Source organism: Bactrocera oleae, chromosome 5, assembly GCF_042242935.1.
Source record: "Bactrocera oleae isolate idBacOlea1 chromosome 5, idBacOlea1, whole genome shotgun sequence".
Lineage (NCBI taxonomy): Eukaryota > Metazoa > Arthropoda > Insecta > Diptera > Tephritidae > Bactrocera > Bactrocera oleae.
This window is the reverse complement of record NC_091539.1, coordinates 31166590-31192753: the sequence shown is the minus strand read 5'-3', so window position 1 is coordinate 31192753 and position 26164 is coordinate 31166590. Positions and strand designations below refer to the sequence as shown.

General features: G+C 30.7%; 1 protein-coding gene across 4 annotated transcripts in view; it reads right to left on the bottom strand.

Annotated features, from left to right (window-relative positions):
* The window catches only part of cac (calcium voltage-gated channel subunit cacophony), a 161945-nt gene that overhangs the window by 59083 nt on the left and 76698 nt on the right, over positions 1-26164 (bottom strand). For all 4 annotated transcript variants that reach the window (XM_070110461.1, XM_070110464.1, XM_070110463.1 and 1 more), the window contains 9 exons: positions 23129-23326; positions 22114-22627; positions 16620-16955; positions 14357-14920; positions 9092-9235; positions 8676-8877; positions 5312-5476; positions 3765-3875; positions 1134-1217 (listed from right to left, as the gene is read on the bottom strand). In XM_070110461.1, coding sequence (XP_069966562.1) covers positions 1134-1217; positions 3765-3875; positions 5312-5476; positions 8676-8877; positions 9092-9235; positions 14357-14920; positions 16620-16955; positions 22114-22627; positions 23129-23326 — 2318 coding nt within the window. The remainder of the gene's footprint in view (positions 1-1133; positions 1218-3764; positions 3876-5311; positions 5477-8675; positions 8878-9091; positions 9236-14356; positions 14921-16619; positions 16956-22113; positions 22628-23128; positions 23327-26164) is intronic.

Here is a 26164-nt window from a genome sequence, read left to right as displayed (position 1 = left end):
TACATATTTGTTTACACAGAGAAAAGGACAATATTTGTAGAAATATTCGTGTACGTGTGTATTTGGAGTTTTTAATTGGTTTCGATATGTCGTGTACATATTCGATGTTGTATGTTGGCAAATTTGTGAAATTTTTTGTGTTTTGGGGTTTATGTTTCGAAAATTAATTTTGAATGAAAAGTATTTTCAAGTAGGGTTTTTGTGTAATTTTTTAAAAGTTTTTTTGTTTAGTTTTTATGGGTCGCCATTTCGTATTTGGTTTCATTTTTGTGTAATGGTACATAAATAAAATGTGAAAAAGGAAAATTAAAAGATATATGATTATTAATTATCGCGGTGATTCATTGTAAAAATATATATACATAGTAATGTTATATACACATATGTATGTGTTAAATTGACTTAAGAATTATTGCAAGTGCTTGCTTAAAGAAAATACGTAAATTACGGCGTTGACTCAGATACGTAGAGAAAGTATTCCTACTGCAACTATGACGATTTACTTACGTTGACAACGCTTCGAATATTCAAAATATATGAAAATAATTTTTCATACTTAATTTTTAAAACATAGTAGATAGGCATCACCTTTCATTTAATCCTATATTATTACTTTATGTGTTTCATAATAAATTGCGTAGTTGCATAACACTTCGTAATTAAGAAACGTTAACACTCATTAATTGCGCGACTCATCAAACAAGAGTTTCAATAAGTTATTAGTTATACATTAAATTATATAATTATGGCTATACATATATGCATATTGCAGCGAGTGGTAGTAACTTAGAAACTACGCCATAACATGTCGCCCTAATGTGTTTGTTAATACTTCTCTTGCCATTAAATCTAACGTCAGAACACAATCATTCAATATGGCAGTTATAGTTAAAAGTTATTAAATAATATATGTATGTATATAGGCATATATAATTATAACTCTTGAAATGCATAACTTGCTTAACGACAATATTCAAAGCTAACATAGCATCCGTTTTCGAAATCGTAATTATTTACTATTTGTATGAATTATATTTTTCGACAATAGCTTGAAATATAACAACTTAAAATGCTAACAGTGCTAAGCATATTAATACGCTGCGTAAGTGTGTATATAATTGTGCAATAATTACCCCGAACTCCATCCAAAGCGCATCGACAATACTGCCTACAACGGTGATCAGATCGAAAATATTCCACGGATCCTTGAAGAAGTTCTGCAATGGAACGCAATTACTGTTAAACAAAGTGTGTTTTATAAAACAGTTAAAAAAACTTCATAAGCGCAAGTACAAACCACTTCACAAATATATGTAAGTGTGGTATGTATAAGCCCTAGCAATGGCTGAAATTTACAATGGCGGTTTTCCAAGTGTTGGAGCTCCTCATAATGGAAATGCTTCGACACGTACATACTTGTATTAGTTGTTGTTTTTTTTTTCTTTGTTTTATTTTTGACTTATTTAATACTAAGCAAATGCAGTAAATGCAGTATTGCTTACTCCATTAAACTGAATTAGGCGAATGCGCTACCTACCGTACATCCAAACGCTATTACTTTTACTATTGTCTCCAAAAAGAAGAATAATGTGAATACCAGATTCATGTAGGTCAATATATCACTATGAGTTGGCGGTGCATCATGAAACTACAGAAAAATATCATCAACAACATGATTTTTGTTTATTTTTTTTGGGAAAGGGAAAAGAAAAAATATGAGCATCTATGAATCAACTGTATAGGAGGATGATATAAAGTTTTTTACTAAAGAAATAATTAAACTGCCAAGCTTACATTTGGTTTCGTATAGAGGATGCGTATTTTTGAATAATATTGTCTTAGAACGTAAAGAGCTGCAATCAGTCTGAATATGACTAAAAATTAAAAAGGTTAAATTATTTATTTTTATATTTTATAATGCGTATTTCCAGATACAAAATCAAATGTAAGAAGACAGACTGAAACGCCTGAAGTAATTAATACTAAGACAAACTAATAAATCAACCAACAAATAATTAAGTGGGCTGCAGGCATTTTATAATTTGTTTTAAAGTATTTCTTTAGCTTTTTCTTAATGAAATTAAGATAAAACTGCTAAACTATGTTATGTAAACGTTGTTATACTATTCCAATATTTCTGATGGATTGTTCTTAAATTTTTCTTAACTTTGTGAAAAAACAGACCCAAATTCCGCAAAGATCTAATATATGTTATTGATATGTGTATAATCTAGTGTTTCAAGCTTAGTGTATTCTAAAAAAATAGAGCTATTTATTAGCTTATTATTTGGTACAAGCTTTTTATAAATTTTTTCATTTATGTTGGGAATGTGATTATACTCGTATGTGAATGTTTATTTGCAATGCAACACTACAGCAAAAGTCTGTATTTACTAAATACGTAAATGGTGCATACAAGAATTTTATATATAATCGGTTAAAGTACAAAAACATGGTTATAACAAATAAAAGAAATTCTGTACATATAATAAAAGAAAACAGATGTAAATGTAAATATACCTTTTACCTCAAAAATAATGGAGTACAGGAGACGAACTGTGTTTCTTTGTTCATTTTCTTTGATTCATGATGTCACTAAGTCCTAAACGAATTGCAATATGGTTATTCCTATTTTTATTATTACTGCCTTTGCCTTAATTTGCAAATATATTTTTGCTAGTTACTCCGAAGGCAAAAACTTTGGTCTGTGTTTCATTTTGAAATAATACTGTGAGTAAAACAAGCCATAATGAACTAGTATTTCTTAAATGGCTGCCTTAAATATAAATCCATAGAGAATTTTATTATCCACATATAGAAAAATCATACAATCAAAGTTTGTAACTTAGGTCAACTTGTATAGGGATGTTGTTAAGGGAAATTAATGGGGTAAAACTTGTTTGATTATCAAAAATGGAAATGGTCATAGACTTACCATTATTTACCCTTCAGCTCTTTTTGATAGAATTAAAGGATTGGTTTTTTTTTCCTTAAGAGAAACTCTGGGGAAAACATAAAATATATATATATTTTGAAACCAGGTTTTTTGAAATTATTGCAGTCTATACCGTAAATTGACAAGCTTTAACAAAGTATTAGTGGGTAATGAATCTGCAATAGTAGGTGGTTTAGAATCGGCAAACCTGGAGAGTGGTGAAACGAACAAAGATGCAATGGGTTGGGGTATTCAAATAGAGTCAGAAATTAAGCGGTTACACTATTACCCTATTCTCTATTATGTTAATTTGATCGAATCAAATCGAAAAAGGCTTGTTTTTGTGCACTTTTGGACACATGTACACATAATTATTTTTACATCTTGCTAAAAATTCTAAAAAATCCAAAAATGCTATTTCAGAAGAGATGAATGTAAATGTGTGCTTAATGTCGTGCATCACAATAACCAAAGCTTAATTTTGTATTCACATGCTTTTTGTTAGGAGTTATTAGCAGACTCAAGACAATAAATAGTACTAAAGAAAAATTATTAACATGCCATGGTGCCATATAAAGCTTACCTGTTCATGTTTTGGACCGGCTTATCTGAACTGCGATAAATAGTTTATAAAAATAATGAATCCTGCACGTGGATTACACACACTTTACATTGTAAATTTCAGCTGAATGCAAGCTTAAAGCGTCAATACTATGCTGAGAATAGTTTAATGGAACATTTACAACAATTTTTATATTTAATTCAGCTCCTACAGTGAAGAACTGTATCGCTGCTTATGGATACAAGAGCATTCGTGCAAACCACCTACCTTAACGCCAAATCCAATGATTTTCAGTACAGTCTCAACGCTGAACATCCCCGTGAATCCCATGTTGATATATTTAAGTGATTTCTCATACATTTCACCTTGGTTATGATACTGCAGAAATGTATTATTAGTTTTTTTTTATTGTTTAGTATAAGCAAAATGTGTAAACCAATGATTTCTAGTTTGAAATTTCCAAAAAATACGAAAATATAGAATATAAATTAAAATGAAGATGGCATGTTTAAACAGTAAGTAGATATTGACATAAACTTACAGAGAGTTGCATGATAATTATTTTATAATAGTGTAATAGTATTTATTTACATAATAACGTTCATGTAAAATCTAAAGAGCTCCCTAAACAAACCAAACTACCATTTTTTGTTATTTTACAGGCATTTACTATTTGAAGCTTTGTATTGTTTGAAAATAGCTTTTGGTCAAAATTTAATTTTATTATTCAACATCGATACCATTTTTATAGCACGTTTTATTTTCGGCGAACATTTTCTTGAGCTCTGAGGACAGGAAAAGTCTACTGAGAGCCAAATCCGGAAAACGCGGTGTATAGGAAAAGTATAAAAAGTTTGAGGTCGAAATTTTTACAGGGAAAAATTAAATTGTTATGCAAATAAAATTGGCTTTAAGTATTATAAATATTAAGGAATAACCAAAATTTAAAGACTCCGAAATATCAAAGTATCCGCTTTACGCATTTTTCTCAAGCTGAAAGAGAATTGGTGGATTTTCAAAATTGGCAAATCACAAAAAAACGGGTTTTTACCCACTATCGAATATACACACCTTATAATTTTTCATTCTTTAACAATCAATTCTCGCCCAATAAGTATATTTTTTATAAATTGGTATGCTCTTGCCATTTATGCGGCTAAAAATATGTTTTTTCTATAACTTGAATATCACAAAGTTATGGCACACTTATGAAATTGGCATTAAAAATGACAACACTAAAAGAGTTCACCATAATTACTTAAATATTTATAAAAAACTTTAAGGTAAATAAATTGAAACACGTCGGTGCAGTGATGAGTAAACAAAAACGACTGTAAGGAAACAAATTGTTTTTGAATTTATAAACTATTGTATTTCATTTTTACATGCAAAATTTACACAAACAAGTATTTAATGGTTTGCATTTATTGTTCAACACCAACACGCAGTTATGTAATAGTTTTTTTTTTCAAACTTCACTTTCAAACTGTTTGTTCATAAAAATCTTCTTCTCTTCTGTTTGTGTGTGCTCCTTGTAATGCAATGTAGACTGTATGTGTATTCGACAGCATTAATTGAGTACGAACTTAAGTACTCGTACCATTTATACCTGCATTTTTTATTAGATTAGCAAAACTAGATGCAATATATATTTTTTTGTTACGAAATTTACTTTATAATGTCAATCAACACTACCCATCAGCAAAAATAAGTAAAATTAATATCCCTAACGAAATACACAATGTTTATAACTATATAAGTAAGTTAATAAATTTCAAAGGGTACGAAATATATGTACATGCACTTCTACTTACCTTCATCATAAGCAGTAAAGTATTGAACACAATTAGCATCATTATAAAATATTCGAATGGCGTCGAGACTACAATGCGCCAGACTTTGTACTTGAACGTGTTTCGATTTTTGGGCATATATCGTTCGAGCGGCCGAGCGCCTATCGTGAAATCTATGCAGGATTTCTGTAATTACGAAACATTTTTAATCAGCAAATATTGTAATAAGTTTTGGAAGGAAATAGTACATTGGAGGCCACATATCATGCATTGATTTGTGAATTTTGCTACAAAAATAAATAATATAAATATATAAAAAATACAAGGAAGAATGTGATTCTTAATGTAAAGATGGGTTTGTAAATCATATACAATATGTACATATTCATAAAGAAGTACTCTTACATAATATATAGAACACAAATTGTTTATATTGTCCCTACGATTAGAACTATTATATAGCGAAATGTGATGTCAGTGTATACATACATATTAGTGCCGACAAGAGTTAATTGCTAAACTCGACTTGAATAACTGGGAATTTCTGAAATGAGGAGTACATTATCTGCCTACTCGATACCTTATATATTAACATTTTGGAATAATAGCTAAAATGTGTGGATATTTCTTAAATTATTAATAATAAATATTTACGAATGTGTTAAAATTTTCAATATTTTTATTTTTATAAATGAGTACTTTAAGTATACTTAATTATTTTTTATCAAAGTTATTCGGTTCAAAGTATTCTGTAATTTTTGTTTAAAAAAAATTAAATGCAAATCTGGTAAAATAATTCAATACCTATCCACACCTTAACCGAGGTATCACTTCTTAAAATTGCAAAGTGCTTATAGACTCAGGAAGAACAGAATGAGCCAGGTGTGCCACTAAAGCCATGATATAGCACGTGATTTCAACTCTATTTGTGAATTAATCGCTTTTTTAATTTTAAAAAAAAATAAAACATGAACACATGATATTCTTGACACGTGTGTTTATGAAAATAGAAGAAAAACTTAAACTTTATCTTATAGTTCACTTATAAATAAAGAAAAACTCAAATATTTCCCAAATTCCAAATTACCTTAATAGTTATAAAACACATGTTTGATAATGTGCACTTATAACGATCTATTTTTATTTTGGCAACGTTACTTTATTTCTATCTTTTGTTATTCCTTCTTTTGCATTTCATAACTTTTCGGATGACTAAGTTTACTATTTGCTTATCAAAATGCCGCGTAAAGAGGTCACATTAGTGAAATATAAAATAATTTAAAATTTTCATGTTAAAGAGAGAAAATCACATTCAGAAATATGTAAAATCTTGTACAGAAACCTATCCACTACTCAACATAATGTTGGTCGCAGTAAAACTTAGGGTCAGGTTGAAAATAATCCAAGAAGTGGTCGCCCGGCAAATCTCGATGATCGCAAAAAATCTTCAATAAGGTGAATAATTCAAAAAGACCCGTTTCAAACTGCGATTAAATTTTGTGGAGTTTTTAGCCAAACACTTCAAAAAGACGTGCCAGCAGAAACTAATCGCAGAATAATAAAAGAGAGAAAACTTGGCTCATATACACCAAGGGAAAAACCCATGTGTCGAAGAAAAATATACTCCCAACGACTTGAGTTTGCCAAAAAATATAAAAAGTATCCTGTAAGATTTCTGGTGCCAAGTAATATTTGCTGACGAGTCTAAATATATATAATATATTGAGGTAAGATGGACGTTACAAAGTTTTTCGGCGGCCTACAGATGCTTACAGCCCCAAATTCACATTGAAAACTGTTAAGCATGGAAGAAGAGATATGATGGTTTGGGGTTGTATGGAGTCTGCAGAGGTCGGAAGCATAGAATTTATTGAAGGTATGATGAACTATAAGATGTATATCCTTTTACTTTTTCCAAGATATGACCCAAAGCACACTACAGTAAAGAACTGGCTTTGATTATTGTATAATGTTCCACATCTGCTAAAACCGCTTCCGCAGAATCTGAATCTCAACCCCATTGATTAGTTTCATCAATGCCTACACGACTTATCGAAGTTATAATAATGAATGGATAACCCACTATTTATTAAAAATAATGTAACATTATTAATTATTGGTAAATTTACGAAATTGAAAAATTTATCACGAGTTTTGTGGAATCGAATTGGTAATCATTAAACTATTTCTTAATTTATAAGTAAACTATAAGAAAAAGCTTCAGCTTTCTCAACATGACTTTAGTGGCGCACTGTAATTCCATCGTCACTTTCGTTAAAAGACTAAATAATGTGTAATGTAATGCAAGAAAAAGATTCATGTAATATTTATGTTCTGAAATCCTGTTTAATTTCATTAGAACATGATATCCCTTACTAAGTAGTGATATAGCTGGCCAATACTGCATTGTGAAAGCTAGCGAATGTAGGATAACTAATTATAAGTCATTATTATAACTTAACGCAAGCGTGTCTACTTCTAAATATAAAATATGGTATTATAAGAATCGTAGAAATATAATATAATATTTTTTTAAAACTATAGTATTATTTGTTATTTTAAGTGATGTTTATGTTTTATGCATATCCAACCATGTAAGAGTGTTTGCAGCAGCTTTTAATTTTTGATATTTTAAATGCTTTGCAATACACGATCTGATATTATCAATTTCCGGTAAATGTACAACATTTATATATATTCATTAAAATTGACATATATTCTAGCTTCTGAAGGACTATCGGGTTGTAGTTCCAAAAAATGCTTTCGAGTGTTATTAGCTTCCAGTCCTAAAGCTATGTATAAAATTAAAAACGCTGTGGTAAAGCCCCGAAAGTTCGTAACAGAGATTAATTTGAATTATTATAGTGAAATGTGTCCCTAGTGGTGGCTAAGTAGTATTCAGGACTTTCGTATTTTTTAAATGTGAAAGCTGAAAATCGATTAGCGGTACTTTCTTTGTAATGAATATTTAGCATTTGTTTTATATATTAGTACTGGTACATCTAAATCACTGGCGTGAAATATTTAAATTTTGTGTGAATTTGGGAGTGGTGATGTGTACTGGATGTAGTGTCTTGTGACTATACTAATTACTAAACTATTCTATTGAATGAAGTTTGGTCTAAAAAGCGTTGTGTATAAAATCTAAGTTTTATATATACACTTTTAAAAGTTCATTGACACATTAAGCAGTTAAGTATGCACAACGTAAAATATATTTGAAGAAGTCTGTATTTGGATGATAACATACAAGAAACCAAATTGCGTTTTATTCACAACATTGACACTATGCTCTAGATTAAGGTGGCAACATTTGTAAACAAACTGCTTTACAACACACATATACGTAAATTATTTGGCTATTAAATTAGTTAATGTAGCTCACCTGGTTTTTATCAATTTCACCATCTTGTAACTCAGCCTCGCCTTGCTCTTGAAATGTTATGATAATCAAGGCCACGAATATATTCACGAAGAAGAATGGAAATACAATGAAATACACAATATAAAATATGGACATTTCGATCCGGAAATTTTGTATGGGACCCCTATCTTCATACGTGGCAGCCATTGAGTGTTGTAGAACTCTATTAAATTTTGAATATTTATTATAACAATTAATTGGCTATAATATTCAATATACAGTAAGGTGAATTGTAATAGTAATATATATATATGTATATGCATTATTCATCTAGTTACTAGCAATATTTCGAGCAAATAACTACTTATGACTATATATCTTCGCAGTATTCGATAATAATACATATTGTACAGTTAGTTTTCATAGAGTTTGCTTACTGTGGCCATCCTTCGCCAGTCTGTACAGCGAAAAGCGTCAGCATTGCCGCCGCTACGTTGTCGTAGTGAAAACTACGGGGTCGCCAAATGCGCTCCTCCTGCTTTGGAAGTAACTCGTCCTCCTCATATTTAAAATAGTAACCCCTTGATTGTTTTTTTTTATAAGAATTGGCGATGGAGTTGAAAAAGTAAATTTGCTCATTTTCTAAATTTTTTTAAATCAAAATTAAGTAAAAAGACTAAAAAACTCAAATAATTGGCAAACGCCTTAAATAACAAAACTGATCACAACTAACTGAGGATGTATAGTAACAATAAAAAGATGCAACAAAGGTGATAGTGAAAGTGAGAGTGAAAGCGATAGGTGAGAGTGGTAATGATAATGTTGAGAGTTACAGGAAAGCTTTGCTGTTTGGCGGAAGCACATTTTACCGCCGCTAAGCTGTTGCAAGGTAGTGTACAAAAAAGTTGTAACAATATGAGATAGTATAGTGAGATATGTAAATGTGATTTTGTATGTTTTCATATGTATGTGAATCGTTTGTCAGTTTTGTTTGCAAAGCATACACATACGGTTGATTAGAGGCAACCATTTTATTGAACAGGGAAAAATAAAGTCATTTAGGCGTAAAGAAATAGTAAATGTTACAAAATTGATATTAGCAACATAATAAAGTAGAAAATACTTAGTACAAAGTTATTAAAAGCTACCGCAATTAAACTACCTAGAAAGGAAAAAGAGATTCGTTTAGTCTACTTGGAAGTAATACGCTAGCAAATGTCTAGAAGCTCTCCTCCCTATTGCTCGTTAATGTTTTTATGAAGAAGAAGAAGATGTTTTAAATATATTTAAACAACAAAACACGTTAATGTCGGTTGCACCGAAGCAATAATACAAAAGATTCGGTACAAGAACTTGATTCCTATCGTTCAGTTTGTATGGCAACTATATGCTATATAGGCAAAGATATCTTGTAAAATGAAAAAGTTTCAATATACAAAGGCTTGATTTTGATGGATTAGTTTTGTATAGCAGCTATTTGCTATAGTGGTCGGATATCGGTGATTTCGACACATAAACAGTTTCTTGAGGTGAAAGGGGTCTAGAGACTAGTTTGCGTATATGCAGACGGACAAACGGACATGGCCAAATCAACTCAACTCGTCACTGATCATATACTTTTTAGGGTCTCAAACAATTCCTTTTGGTGTTATAAATGGAAGAATTGAAGGTAAGGGAATCTTGTTCTACTCCTAACATTTTGTTGAAAATATACGAAAACAGAACTAACAAAAATTTGTTTTCTTTTGTACATTACATTATTTACAAGTGTACCCAACAAAAAGAGACTTCGAACCTACGCATAAAGGAAAGTTATTTCTAGATAGAAAAAAGTTTCTATGTACGAGTATTTACAAATATTCTAATTTATAGATCTCTCTGAAACGCTAGCTTCCTAACCGTCTAAAAATAAGAAAAATATTGTGAAATTAAAATGTTAAAAAGCTATTTATTTTATAAACATTTGGAAATTATTTACAATTGAGACGAGTTAATGGAAATTTCCCTATTTTAAATATAGTTATTTATTTTTAACTTTTCGAATAACTCTATTAAATATTTGAAAAGTATATTTTTTATAAAAAGCTTTTGAGGTTGTTTGAACTACATTATAATCAAGCTGTTTATACTGTTGTGGTAGAGCGGCGATGTCGGCTACAAACACACACAGACGTAGAAACGTAAAAATATACTTTTCTTTTGAAAGTTCATTGCACACGAAGGCAAACAGTTAAAACAACAAGATATGAAAATTCTTTGTGTTTTATATTTGAGCGAGTGTATGTAAGATTAACAACAATAACACAAAAGAAAGTTAAAATACGGGAACGGTGTGTAAATGTATGTATGGGAACAATTGAGGAACACACGATTTAGATATTTAAAAAAAATTAACAGGTTAGAGTTATGTATGTATATCCAAAATATGTCAATTAAAAGGGATACATTTTTTTCCAAATTGAACGTGAACTCAACGGAAATGAACTGGCTACTGCATGGGACTACGAACAATAAAAAGCTTTTAGGCTTGAGATAATATTTTTTTTGCTAATATTATTATTTTTTCTCAGTTTTTTTTTTTTTAACTGGATCCTGTACGTTTATCAATGCTTTATTAGTGAGTGGGTGTATAACCAAATTCTTTGAGAAATCAGATTATAAGCGTTGAATTAAATTGAAGCCTAAAGTTAAGTCCTGATTTTTGGTTTGTTCATTAGCTTATTGGTTTATTGCAAACATGTGTTCATTGTATTAAAAGTGTATGCGTGTTCGAGCGTGTGTTTCATTTTGCTTTGCTGTGAGTTCTTGTTAAGCGCGTGCTACAACAATAATAATATTAAAGCTTATTAAGAAATCTTCTGGCAGTAATATGGACTCTTTGGTTAAAAGTTGAGTTGACCAATTTAATAAAATGAATTCTTGCACTTTTCCATCTGCTTTCGTTTCATCGTTTCCTGTCTGTTTTAAGTTTTCTTTCAATTATACCATTTTCCATAACAAAATGCAAAGAAATAATCAAAAGTTACACATTCGGATATAAGAAAAAATTTATGCAATTATGTATGTATTAAATATTTATGTATGACGCAATCTTCGACTTTACTTTTGAATTTTGTTTGATTTGAATCGCGTGAGGTGTGGTAAACATTTATGAGTAGTTATTGAAACAACTTCTGTTGGGGCAACCCCTTTTTTCGATTTTCTTTTCAATTTCCTCTCGTATATATTTCATTTGATTTTCTGCTTTGTCTCTTTTATCTCGGCTTTTGCACTTCTTTGCTTCTGTGATTGTGCTACGTTCGGTAGGCGTACAATCAAACAAACAAACAAGGCGGGAAACTTTAAAATGCTACTCTTACATTCTGTTTAATCTGTGCACGCTTTATTATAAAAAATGTGGTAAAAGTTATATTAAAAAATATTGATACTGGATTAAGTGAATTCAGGGGAAATATAAAAGTTCCAAAATTGCTCTCTTCGTGCCAATCGTGGTCACAAAGGTTGGCTCTTTTTACGCCGTTCTCCTTCACTCCTTATTCCGGTATAATGTGGGAAATTTTAACGGTTATTGCACATTTTGGAAATTCAGTGCTAATTGTATGCTTATATTGGTTTGTACAGTGTTTGCTTCCCTAGTGCATGTATGCCATTTCTCCATGTTTTGTGGTTCGGTATCTGTTTGGAAGGTATGCCCTGTACTAAATATATGATAATATGCCTGTTGACCAAACTCTGCCTGGGTTATCGTATTTTATTAAATTTACTTCCAAACCTTTATTTGTTACTAACTTGTATAAGCCTTTTATCGATTCTCGTAATATTTTATAATAAAGTATTGATAACTGCGTACTTAGCCTGGTACTTATCTCTAAATATACATAATGTATGTCAAGGCCCTAAAACGATCGAACAGGGGAGGTATCAAGAACAGTATTAGAAAGTAGTATTGCATTGATTCAATCCAATTTCGTAAATTATTAGGCAACCCTATTTTTTTCGGTACAACACAAATACCTTTTCGCAATTATTTAATTGCATATTTAAATAGCTCGATATGCCTCAACATACAGATCTTATTTAAAATATGGGATTCTTTTTTCTAAAATATAGAAAGAAAGGGTAAAATACCCTACTACATATACCGTATGCAAGGTTTCTGTAACTGCCATGAATGTTTACAAAAATAGTTCAACAGTTTTACAATGGATCAACACCCGTATGCAAATCTATCTAATAATTAATTGAAATTCATATATCACATACGTGTTTTGCTGATAGATATCTCAAATGTAGACACACTTATTGATCAGCCTTTAAAAAACTTGTTTATACATCTTTGTAAGTATGCTGTAAGTATTTGACCTAGCTGAGGATTACTTTCAAGGTCATTTCATCAAACCATTTTCAAGCGATCAATAGCTTAAAGTGATGCTATCTCTGCGAGTATATTTCGTGTTTTGATAACACATTATTTCCAAATGGGAAATCTGTCCCATTTTATTCAACGCTCAACTACTGGTTTGGTAAGTTCCATCGTACTGGTAACATCGCTTATATTTCATGTTGAGAAGTTGGTCACCACCTTTCTACAATTCACATCATAGTTTGGTGAACTTGAGAAGTTTTCGATAGTCATGTAATGTTGCCACTCTACTTTAGGTTAAGGTAAGAGCGTACCATAGAGCTGATCTTTAAACATGTTAATTTGTATACAGTTTTCTGGCTTTTTGGATTGAGTCAATGCAAAACGAATTTTTCGAAAATTCCATGACAAATACTTTCAAATTATGATGAAGATTGTATCATTCGTTGGTGAGTACTAGATCTAACGATATATTTAGCAATTATAACGTTTAAGCAATCTTCGAAAACTATTCGAACTCACTAAAATTAATTCCAAGACATATATAAAGTATATATTGAATATGGTATACAAAGTTTCAGTAAGGGTATTAGCAACGTAATAAAAGTAAAATGTAGTTTTTGAAAACCAATTAAATATGTCGGTGGAAGTAAAAATTGAACGCAACGGTTTACAGTTAAGTATAGAAATATCCAGCGATGCGTTCTAAGGTAACGCATTCATATCGCATATCATTTTTATCATAAATAGTTCGTATCCAAAAAACAGAGCTAAACAAGTTTTCTACAATAATTTCACTGACTAGATGGTTCTAGCTTTTTGTTAAATTAAAACATGAAAACTACATACATATTCAATTCAAAGACTGAAAACAATAGAGGATTAATAGAAAAAGCTGGAAACTAAATATAATATATTGTTCTATTTAATATATTATCTAAAGTATATATAGGGGAAAATATATCATTGAAAGGGGCATATGCACGAGTATAACTTTGTGTAGGTCAACATTTATATAAGTATGTATGTATATTCATGTCAGTATGACTGGTTGTAGAAATATTACAGAAAACATATATGTACATATATATTTGTATTGTACTAAAATGAATGAATAGTATATTTCTCTTTAAGTATGCGGAAACATTAAGAACATTTGTACGCACATTATAATGGAATCTACATCGACTGTAACACTATACTTAAAAAATATAAACGTCTAAAAATTGTAATAAAACAGATAAGTTGTTCAGTATAAGGAAAGTGAAGTTTTTAACTAAAAATTAAAAAAAAAAAAATTAATAAAATTGAAAAAAAATATAGAGTTTGTTTTACTTACTGGCACTCTTCGGAAGAATGTTTACTTTCGTCCGTACAATAAAAAAATTTTCCATTGAACAATTGTACACCAATTACGGAAAATATAAATTGAAATAATATGTACACGATTAGAATGTTAACAACATTTTTCAATGAATTCACTACGCAGTCGAAGACGGCTTTCAATTTTGGTACACGCTTGATGGTTTTCAATGGTCGCAGGACGCGCAGTACGCGCAACGATTTGATGGTTGATAAATTTTGTCCAGCGCTGCTACCGCTCATATCGAAACCGAAACTAACAGCAGCGCATACAACGACCACAGCATCCATAATATTCCAGAATTCTCTTAAATAGCTGCCTGGATGTAATATAACGCCTAAATCTACAATTTTTAGTAACATTTCTATTGTGAATACGCCGGTAAATGCATAATCGAAATAATTTAAGATTTCGTTTCGTGACGAATGCTCACGAACAGGATCTTCGGCTGCTAACGCTATCGATGACAATGAGATGACGATCATTATGAAAAAATCAAAATATCGCAAATTAACAACCCAATGTGCGCCGCGGCGTATACTAATTGGCGCAATTTTCCAAAATTCATTTATTTTTAAAATCCATTTCCCAAATGTTTTCGGTTTCATGTATGTTTTTTGTTGCGATTTTTTTTTTTTTTTTTTTTAAGGTATTTTGTTCGTTTGTAGGTCAACAGTTCATTAGTTGTTTGTTTAATTTTGATCAAATCGTTTTATATTAGTTTGCATAATTTTGTTGAATCCACATTTTCAAGATTTTGATGCATTTTGTGCAGTTTCCGAATTTGCGTTAAATTTGTTTTGCAGTGCGCAGCGTTAAGGAGGTGCAGTGAGGTATTCGGTAGTTTTTGGTATTGGTGATATATTTTCAGCGTTTGTTGGTAGTTTGTTTGTTGAGCATATGGATAGATGGTGGTGATTAATGTAATGGAAGCGATTTGCAATGCAAATGATGGCGTTTGATAATACAAAATGAAAATCAAAACGTTTGCGGAATTTAATGAAACGATAAAAGGAAAAATGTAAGAGAAAAGTTCATGAGTCAATATTATTTAGTCAGTTATTAGTGTGGGCATATGTAAAGACACATAGAAAAATATTACATATTGAAATAGAGTAGAGAGTTACATAAAATTATTAATTAATTTTAATGCTTATGATAATATTGTGTATTATTGTATTCTTAATTACTCTATTATATTTTACGTATGTATGTATATAATATATGGTAAATTTTTTAAATATTTTCAGAAAAATGTATTAAAATAATAACTTTTATGTAATTTTGCACCACTTACTAGCTAAAAACTCATTAATAAAAGAGAAATTCTGAAAAAAATGTATTACCCGCTTTAATTTTGAGTTTATCCAAATGTATGGCATTTTTTCGTACTGTTTTCTTTGTTTCTTTTTTTCAATTCGTAGAAACGAGAAGTACACCACACAAAAGTTTTTCTGAATGACTGCCTAGAGTTTGGTCAGGGTATTTTTCCATAAGTTTAGATGTTGAGAAAAATTTAGAAAAAAATACCGTTGGAGAGTGAGCTGACATAATATACTTTCAAACGATCCGCCCAGAGGGCGGATGATTCACTCCTGTGAGAGCTGTTAATATGCACCAGCTTTAAAATTGTTTAAGAATTTTTACAAGTTTATAATAGCAATGTCTTTCACTTCTTCCACAACAGCTGGCCAATAAGTTTGATTATTAATATATATATTATTATATATTTTGCTTATAGCCGATTGCAATATTGATACATGGATTATATTCGTCGTTGTCAATATATATTCAAAGGTTCGAAGCGTAATTTATTTTTGATTTGGACAATAAATATTTTACAAGGCCAGTATAAATAATTAAAAATATGAGCTTAAGAGTGGAAACTCATACCTTAGGGCCAGGTGAGGCTGTCGATAGCCCTGTTGTTGATAAGTAAATAATGGTTTTTCAGACAATATAGCTTAAATAAAATTTAAATAAAATAGCGACTTTGAATAAAATAATATATACTTTTATATGTAAGTAATAATAATAAAATTGTCTTATAAAAGTAACTTAACTATACTTACTACTAACACTTATTTAATAAATTTGCTTCGCTCTCCAAAATACAATAACAACACCTCTTTCAAACTGCTATTTCCATAGGCATGATGTGCCTACCCGCCCAGAATCTAAGTATTCTACACTCACGCATTCACTTTCACACAAACATTTAACTAAAACATGTAATTACGGGTTCGTTGGTGATAGTATAAACATAGATGAATATGGCAACATTGGTTTCGGACCCTCCGTCACTTCCTCTTCCTCCTTCTTTTCCTCTTCTTTCTTTTTACTTTTTGCCTTATTCGGTAAGCTTGCCCCGTCACCGTTCTCCCCGTGAACACCGTCTGCTTGAAGCGCCTCCATTTCTTTTTCAAGCTCCTGCAATTGCTTCTCCTTATCTTCCTCGACTTGCTCCTCTTCGGCAGCTGTCAATTCTTGGGCATTCGCTAAATTATCGACAGCGATAGCCAAGAATACGTTTAACAGTGTATAATTACCGAAGAGTACCAAAACGATAAAGTATCTGCAGCGATTCAGAAAGAATATATAATTTAAAATGTAGTATTGCCACATTCATAACTTTAACAAATGTGTAGATTTTAAAAATGTCGCGTACAGTAAGGTACAAGTCAGCGTAAAAAGCGTAGAAAATATAGTTGAAATGTAGAAACTGTGGTCATTAATTTTCTACTTGTATAAGTATTTTATAAATAATATATTATATATATAAATATTTCCACTAAATTATTTAAAATAAATAAAGAATTCGTTATTTCGATAACTAACCAAGAGATTATTAAAGTGTGATGTATTGTAAATGTGCAGAGGGTTGAGTAAAAGTAAAAAGTTTATGAATAGTTTAATGAGCTATTGTGTAATTAATGTAATGTACTTGGTGTAAACTTTTAAAATGCATGATAAATATTATGAGAAAATTAATAGGTATGATACCATATGTATATTGGTGCAGCAGCAAAACTGGATTATAACAAGAATTGTCTCTAAGCCAAACTTTTGCAAAGAGTATCAAAAATTAAGGAATAAAGATTACCCTACGTCCTAAACAAGAAGAACTGTCAAACATTCAAAGTAATTGTAAACAAAGATTTTCCCCTTCCTTCTTGCTGTTGTTGTAGCGGCAGATTTCCCCTTCCTTCGATTATGACGACAAAGGCATTTCAAGAAAAGTTAAGGGGATAAATTTACGCAATTGCCATATCTATCATTCTTGAGTAGTGCAAGAGGTAAAGCAAGCAGTCTTATGGCCAGTTCACATAGAACTTTTGCTTTGCTTTGCGTCAGACATTTGTTTGGACAGGAAAGTTAAATTTACGCTTTTGTATGAGTTCGATATGTTCACATAAAAAGTTTTCGGCGCGAAGCCAAGCAAAAAGTTGGGCAACCCTCAACTTTTTACTCTTTGCCAAGCAATCGTCGCCATTATTAGAGAGAAAAACTCAAAGCAAGGCTTTCATTGTGCCATCCCCATTGTTTTCTGCGCTTCGTTGTTTCAGTGTGAACTGTCACGTAAAGAGAGGAAAGTTATATGTGAATGGGCGTTTATTAATTCTACTTTCTCTGCTTAAGCTGGAAAACTTGGAAATTCAAAACTGGAAGTTATCCAAAATTCGTTTTTATTTAAATTAAACTTATCAAAATCGTGTTTGCTGCTGCCCCAAAACTCGGCTCATATCATATGGTTAGTATGTGACAGTGAGTACTCTCCTTTGTTCGTTAACGTTAAACACGCCAAAATTCCTGTTCTTTACATCACTGAAGACGTTTTCTTCGTATTTATTTTGTTAGTTCCTTAATTTAGTTTTTACAATATTATAGCTCAAATATACATAAAAGTATTCGTACAAGCCATATATAGGTATGTATTTTTACACTTTGCAAAGTAATAAACAAGTATGATGTTAGATGTTGGAGAAAGGAAGCTTACAAATGTAAATTAAGCAAAGCTTCGTTGGTGCTAGCACGAAGAAAAAATAAAAACAAAGATTATTTAAAGCGCATATACAAATTACATACAAAGTGCTTACATTGAGCTTTCGTAGGAACTCGATTAAAATCCCTCATATAATTTCATTTGATAGCAATACTATTTATAATTTTATGAATGTGCAATGCACTCAGATGAAAATATATTTCGTTCACAAATCTTCCTGACACTTTAAGTCATTTTAAATAATTTCATTTGGATATTAAATATTTAAACATACTTTTAGTTATAATGAACTCGGCGTGTTGTTCGAAGTTTATAAATAAAATTTTTAATCACATGTATTATATTTTTATCATTACATTTTTTTTTCTTATTGTAAACATATATAATATTATATAATATGCAAGTGAAATATGCCAGCGTTCACACAATTCTTCATTATTTATCAACGTAACCGAGAAGGCAATGAGGTTATCTTGGTCTTCAGACAAGTTCTTCAAAGCCAAGGCTGATCGATTATCATTTCTAACGGCATATTGAGCTACACATATCTAATTATCTAAGTGGAGTTGGAACAGCTAAACTAATTAATAACTGTAATTTTATATTTGTATAAAATTGATTTGACTTGATATATTTTTGACTAATATGGGAGTGGTAAATTTTTGACCGAAATTCTGATATTACATATAAAAACATCGCTATGTAGAAAAACAACAGTTTTTGTCGTTGGCGTAGAAGTGTAACACAATAGTGAGTTTGCGCGGCCCACTTTGTGTAGAGCTATTGCGTACATACATTTTCCTGAATTACATACCATATATGTATGTCTAGCAGATGCCTCAATATCATAAGAGTTTCACCTGTCTCGATTAACCTCATTTCACGATCATCCAAGATAATTTTGTGGACTTATTCGATGTTTTCGTTTTTACCTCGTTTGGCTGTACACTAAGGAATTTATTTTTTCGCCAAACATAGTGATTCACTAAAATACGGAATGCTTTCTATTCCGTTCATTACCGAAACTTGCGTCTCTCAGATTGTTTTATCTCACGAGGCAATTATCTGTCAGCTGTGAATTTTTTTCAAGATTGTTTCTTAATTATTAAATCTACTTACAATTAATTAGAAACATTAAATGGGGAGATAAAAAGTGCTATATCCACAGTCCACATGTTCTTATTCGAAGCATCTTGTTTGGACCTATGAAATAGAATTGTGTGAAAGCTGACATTTTGAGCACAATAGATAAATTTTTTTTTTGAAAAATATATTTAAACTTCTTTAGACATAAATATTGTATATAAATGTTCGTTAGTTCAGAGAGCATTAAAAAATCTGTGCAACTAAAATGTCATAAGCAAATAAAGGAAAGCAATTGCCGTATGCATAGCTTATAGGTAGTTATGAAAAGGCGTTAATATGGTGATATATTTTAGTGAGTAATTTTAAATAGTGCAGAGAAATTTATTTAATAGGCTTAGTATATTTTCGCTTCCGTCGTAATAGCATGCTCAATATCAACCAGAGTAAACTACACACACTTTAGCATTTATTTCAAATGTACAAACATTTTCTTGGTCTGATATGAATATTGTCGCTCAAACCCCAAAATCGTCTACAAGAGGCTATTGCTGTTTCATTTGGTATAGTTTGTACCATTCACTACTCTTGGCGAATCGAATTCATGGTCATTAAGTTTACGTTCACAAATCACAACCCTCCGTTATTAGAATTAGAATAGAAAAATTATAATTGAAAATTCCAATTTCTGTAGTTTGTTTAGTTGTTGCAATCGAGAATCCAGCTATTATTTTCTTTACGCAAAATAAATCTAAAAATAGAAATTTACTTATGTTATTCGCAATTCGCCAGCGCACTGATGGACTTATAAGTATTTGGCTAGTAGCTGTATGAAATTTGTTATGCGCGTAAAGTTTTTGGCTGTATCTGTTTAAAAGTAAAAGTAAGTAGCTGTAATGTCAAATAAATTTAGGCAAAATACTTTATCCTTTGAAACTAAAGTCTAAATCTTGGAATAGCCTGGCAAATATTCAAATTTGTGAGCACCGACAATGTCGAAACTTAGATACTTTTCGAAAAATATTGACCGTTTGACTGGCTAAGAATTAGGATATTATTTCTGGAGTACGACCTTCCAAATCATACCTACAATTTTGGGTATGGCCATTAAAAATAAGGTATTGTTTAAATTAAATAAGCATATACTTGAAATACTTAGCGAAACTAACAAAAGGTGTTAATTTCCAAACTTAGAATTCAGAATTATTTGTTTTGGCTATTTCGTGTGGTTTTTTTTTAACTATGATATAATTGATTATTTCAAAAAGATATTTGATATTTTTCTGGAAAATTCGGTATACCATAGGTGATTTAGACTCCATGAAACATATACTCTTCAATCCATTGGTCGTAACGTCCTTTAATAATTCTATCAATACCAAAGTTTTGCATCGCGATGCAAATGGTGCATGATATGTGACTTAAAATTATACAAATATATATTTATTTGTTTTGGTTAAATATAAGCCATTTTGAGCATGCTTTTACGAACAATAAAGTAGCCTCTTATTCTCAGTTTTGTTTTTCAACTGTTACTACCGATTTATTTAAAGAAATTAAAAAAGTGCGATGAAGTCTACTTCTAGTCAAAAAAAATTTTCTTTGGTATTTACTCCTTTGTGGGGTGAATTTTGTGAATGTTTCTACAAACATTGCAGTTTTGAAAATTGCAATCTTGTACAAACTTTCGAAAATTCAGCGCATTATACATACACAGGTGATTATAGCCCATCTTTTAAAGCTGTCGTTCAGCTTATAGTGATTGTACACATTAATGGTTCGACGTTCAATAACGGGCGACAAAAACAACAGTGCTTACAACACATGTGCAATTACAAATTCTCTTACTTATCTCTTAAGCACGAGATATAGTTTTCCTTACAGAATGATTGGCATATGATATAAATATAGTAACGTTTTTACCTGAGCGATTTTTCGGATATTATTATTGGACTTTTTATTTTTTTCTTCTTTTATCGGTACAGTTTTTCGTTTTGCGTAGCAATAATAATTTTGAAAGCTCGATATCCCACCGTATTGATAAATATCATTTCATTCGGTATTGACTAACACTTCCTTATAAACTAACATTTAGTAATACAATGAAGTATTAGTGAATACGTTTGCGTATTTGTGTATATTCGGGAGACTGAACTAATACCTACCAAAAAAACTGGAATATGTTCAATCTATTAGAGAACCCAATTTAATTAAACTTTTCAAGGATTATATTCTAATTAGAGTTTTAAATTGATAATCAGAATCACCATAGATTACTTCAATTTGTCTAGATTAAGTCAAATGTAAAAAAAAAATTTCAAAAGAGACGCAGGTGAAAATTAATTTACAAAATTTGCAGTGAGCTTAGATCGAAATTAATTGGATAGCTTATAGTCAAATGCAGACAAGTTTAGAAAAATTGCAAATAAATATTAAAACATATGGATACATATAAAACGAATATATGAATGATAACTGAAAACTTTCTCTTCTGCAATCTCGTAATCCTCAATAGTAAGATAAAGGATTAGAACAGCCAGCAATTGAAGGTAAAGGTTGAATTTGGATAAAACGAAAAATGAAGAAAACGTAACTAATGAACGAGTATACGAGGTTTTACTACTAGTCGTCTGCAGGAACAACTTACACAGAATAAATCATTCCTTTTTTATAGCCACCTTGTGATTTAATTCCCTGATACATGACTTCATTCCAATCTTCACCGGTTAGAATTTGAAAGACTGTAAGTAAGGCTATGGGGAATGTGTTGAAATTCGTTTCGGGGGTACCGCTTTTAAAACTAAATTGCCCGCCAAACAATTGCATGCCAAGTAGTGCAAATATTAGAATGAATAAGAAGAGCAGGAACAATAGTGAAATGATGGATCTCATCGAGTTCAACAACGAAATCACAAGATTTCGCAAGGACGACCAATATTTGGTCACTTTGAAGATACGAAGTAAACGTAGCGCTCGCAATACGGATAAACCGAATGAACCGCTTTTCACTTCGGACCATATAACTTCGAATATCGAACCACTAATGACGACACAATCGAATCGATTAAACGACGATTCGAAATAGGTGCGCGGTCCAAGCGCATACATTTTGATGAACATCTCCGACATGAATAGACCCAAAAACACATATTCAGCGTAATCTGAAATTAGAGAGAAAATAATGAATATTTATATATAATATATATGTATAATATTTGCAACGTAGTTTTATAAAATGAAATATATATAATTATCCCATCAACTGATGGGTGTATAAGGTTAAAAATTTCATTGTTTGCTTTTGTTACAAAATTAGTCTGTCCGCCCAACCGTTTACGAAAAATTATTTGACAACTCAAACTGAGCTTGTGATAAACATAATTCTACGCCATTTTATCGTTATATGTAAAGGGTCTACCAAAAAAAATGGCGTGATGTTAAAATGAAAAATGACACTCAAAAAAATTGGTTGTGTTTTTTTTTTATGCCACTTATGATTTGAACAAAATGTGCATTTAGGCTATACTTTCGGATATACCATAGTGCGCTGAATGTTGTCTTCGAGCTCCTCGAGCGTTCCTGGTCGATTGGCGAAAACTTTCGATTCAACATACCCCCAGAGAAAATAATCTAGAGTGACGGAAACTTTCGTAATTACTTACATAAAAAATCTGTTAAAAATTGTGGTTGATCATAGTGCTCTACTGCGACGCACATAGTGTTCAGGAATACGAGTACGATGACAAACCAATAGAACCATTGTGTTTTCACAGTGTGTCGTATCCAGAAGCGGAAGCGCTTTTCAGCCCGCCAAAAGCCCGTACAACTGCCTTGAGGTTTAGGGCGTGATTTTAGATATCCTGTTGTCGGAGTTGCAAAAAACGTTTGAATTAGTAAAATCCTTGAATTGTTTAAATCACATATTACATCGAAAGGGAATGATCATTTGTAATGGATACATGTAAATATATATGTACTTAGATAAAAAATGTAGAATCATGACTTTTTTTAGCAAAAATATACATCGTACTTCAAAAATAGATTAAAAATTCATAAGCATCTGCATATTTACTATGTATTATCTATATGTATTTATAAATGTTTGTAGGTAACCAGCCATTGACAGAAACTTTACGAAGGAGCTTTAATTCTGATATGTAAAGTGCATGGCCCAAGTTATTTCCAGGCAACAATGCAAAGTGTGTTAGGTGCCACATATAGTCTTAAAATATTATGCTATTTTAAAAGAGAGAGCTCTTTCGGAAATCTTTCTGAATAGATTGCTTGAAGCTAATTTAGTATTGCTTACTGATGTATTTCGATCAAAGATGAACAGCTCCCAGTATGATAAATGTAGTCAGATAACAAAGGCAGGGACACCGTTCACAGTGTAATCGATATGAGGTTGGTAATCCAATTAACAATTGTTTTAGAATTTTTGAATTGGTCACCTTTTGTTGCTACGATTAGAGGCTATTAGAATTTCCGTTGATGTCAAAGGGTCACAACCATCCATTTTTAAACACTATTAATTTATAATTCTGTATGGAGTTATATTGGCTGCGATTAAAGCGAAATATGGGATATTTATCTATTAAGGTTTTCCCTGATATAAGATTAATTACAGTTTCCCTACAACTTCGTATCTTGTTGTTGTTTATAGAATCAATTATGTGAAAGTGATGCTTCTTTTGGTATACTGAATTCTTGATAACTCCTTTTTGGGCTCTACAACCAATGTTTTTCAAAGACCTATTCGTAATTTCTTAATGAAAATACTTTTTAAATAGTTATGAGTATATATGAGTTTGCATAGCGTTCGCAAGCTAAGTGGATAAATGACAAATAGCTTACATTAAAAGCAGCTAAATATTTGTACGAGTATACTATAGTATTTTTGCATAGCTAAAATAAAAATTAACACATGAAAGGGTTAAACAGTAAATGAACTTGAACTTAAGTCAAACTGGTGACAGTGTTTGTATGGGAGTAAATGTGTAGACTTCTGATTTAAGCTGCTCTGCTTATTATTTTATTGATATTACCGAATGGAATTTAGCTGTGCATATTTTGCATTAAATGGTGTTGGAAAAGATTGCATTAGTTTGAAAATGTAAATTACTATTTTTTAGATGTTACATTTAATCTGCACTGAGTTCCCGCCTAGAATGAACAGGTTAATAAAAAAAATGCAATAAAAATTCATCTCCTAAATATTCCAATCATTGAAGGAATAATGAGCCCTTCACACAGCCTCCTAATCGATTCAATAACGACTATAATCATAATTGCATTGATGTTTAAATAAATAGAAAAGACAAATAGAATTTGTCATTAAACATGCATTTTTGAGCAATTTATTTACATTCCTATTAATAGAAATATATTGGGTATTCAAATTAAGTACTCTATTGAATTTAAATGATATACTATAACCCGAAATGCCTCAGATGTGCGACTATGCATGATATTGCTTTGTTGCTCTGTCGACGACGGCTAAATATAGAACGTAAAGGTGAAATCATTATATTATAGGTAGTATATCTTAAGAGAAAGAAGGCCAAAGATTCATGTTATGTTGACTTGTCTAAAATTATTTGTTAAAGAGGTTGTGTTTTATAAAATAAAGAATGAGGCTTTAGTCATTAATTTTTGGGTGCAACTTTTCGGCCCACTACTCACACATTTGAAAAATATTTATTAGTGCAGTTAGATAATGATTTGATAATATATGATTTATTATGCATGGGAAACTTGTTAAAAACATGACTTATAAACATTACATTTTTTTAAGAAAATAAATTTGCACTAAATGGAGTTGGGTGTTTACATATTATTTGAGTTTTTGATTAAGTGACTGGTGAGTTGTATATAAGCTGAAGAGATTTGGTATTGATTCGTGTGAAGAAAAATAAATTTTATTTTCATTTTACTTACACATTGGTTTTCATAATAATATTATGGATTTTTTGTATTTTTGTTGAGAAAAATAAGGAAATTAAAAAAAAATATATTTTCAGCATTAATTATATGTCAAATTATTATTTGCATATCGAATTATTAGTTAAGCAAAATAAATGAAAAACATAACGTAAAGAAGATATATAATGAAAAGATAGCGAAATTTCTAGAAGAACAGTACACTCAATTACTGAATGATTACGGGTGTTCAAAAAAAGATTAAAAACTATTTATCAAACCAATAAGTTAGTACTTAATATTATATTGAGAAGGGATGACACATTTGTACATATATAAACACTTCAAAATTATTAAATGGATTATTTACTAACTATACATTAAATTTACATATGTACATACATATACATTGCCTTATGCGGTATTTTAAAAAATAAAATAAAAACATTTGATGAAACAATCCAAAGAAAATCGTAAAAAAGAACGAAAACTTAACGTACAGAAACCTAATATTTAGATAATGCATTTTATTTAGAATCTATTGGATCATTTATATGTATGTACTGCAATAAACAAATGAGAACTAATAAGTAGTGTAGAGAATCTTAAATACGTACATATATTTTTAATAAAGGCGATTAACACTAAAATATATGAACGCTGGTGCGAAATATTCGACATAAGCCGAACTCTCTTCAATTCCGCCTGCTTCAGTACTCAACACTTAAACGCTTCCTCATAAAATACACACAATAGTCGCGATAAGCGAAGAAGTTGTC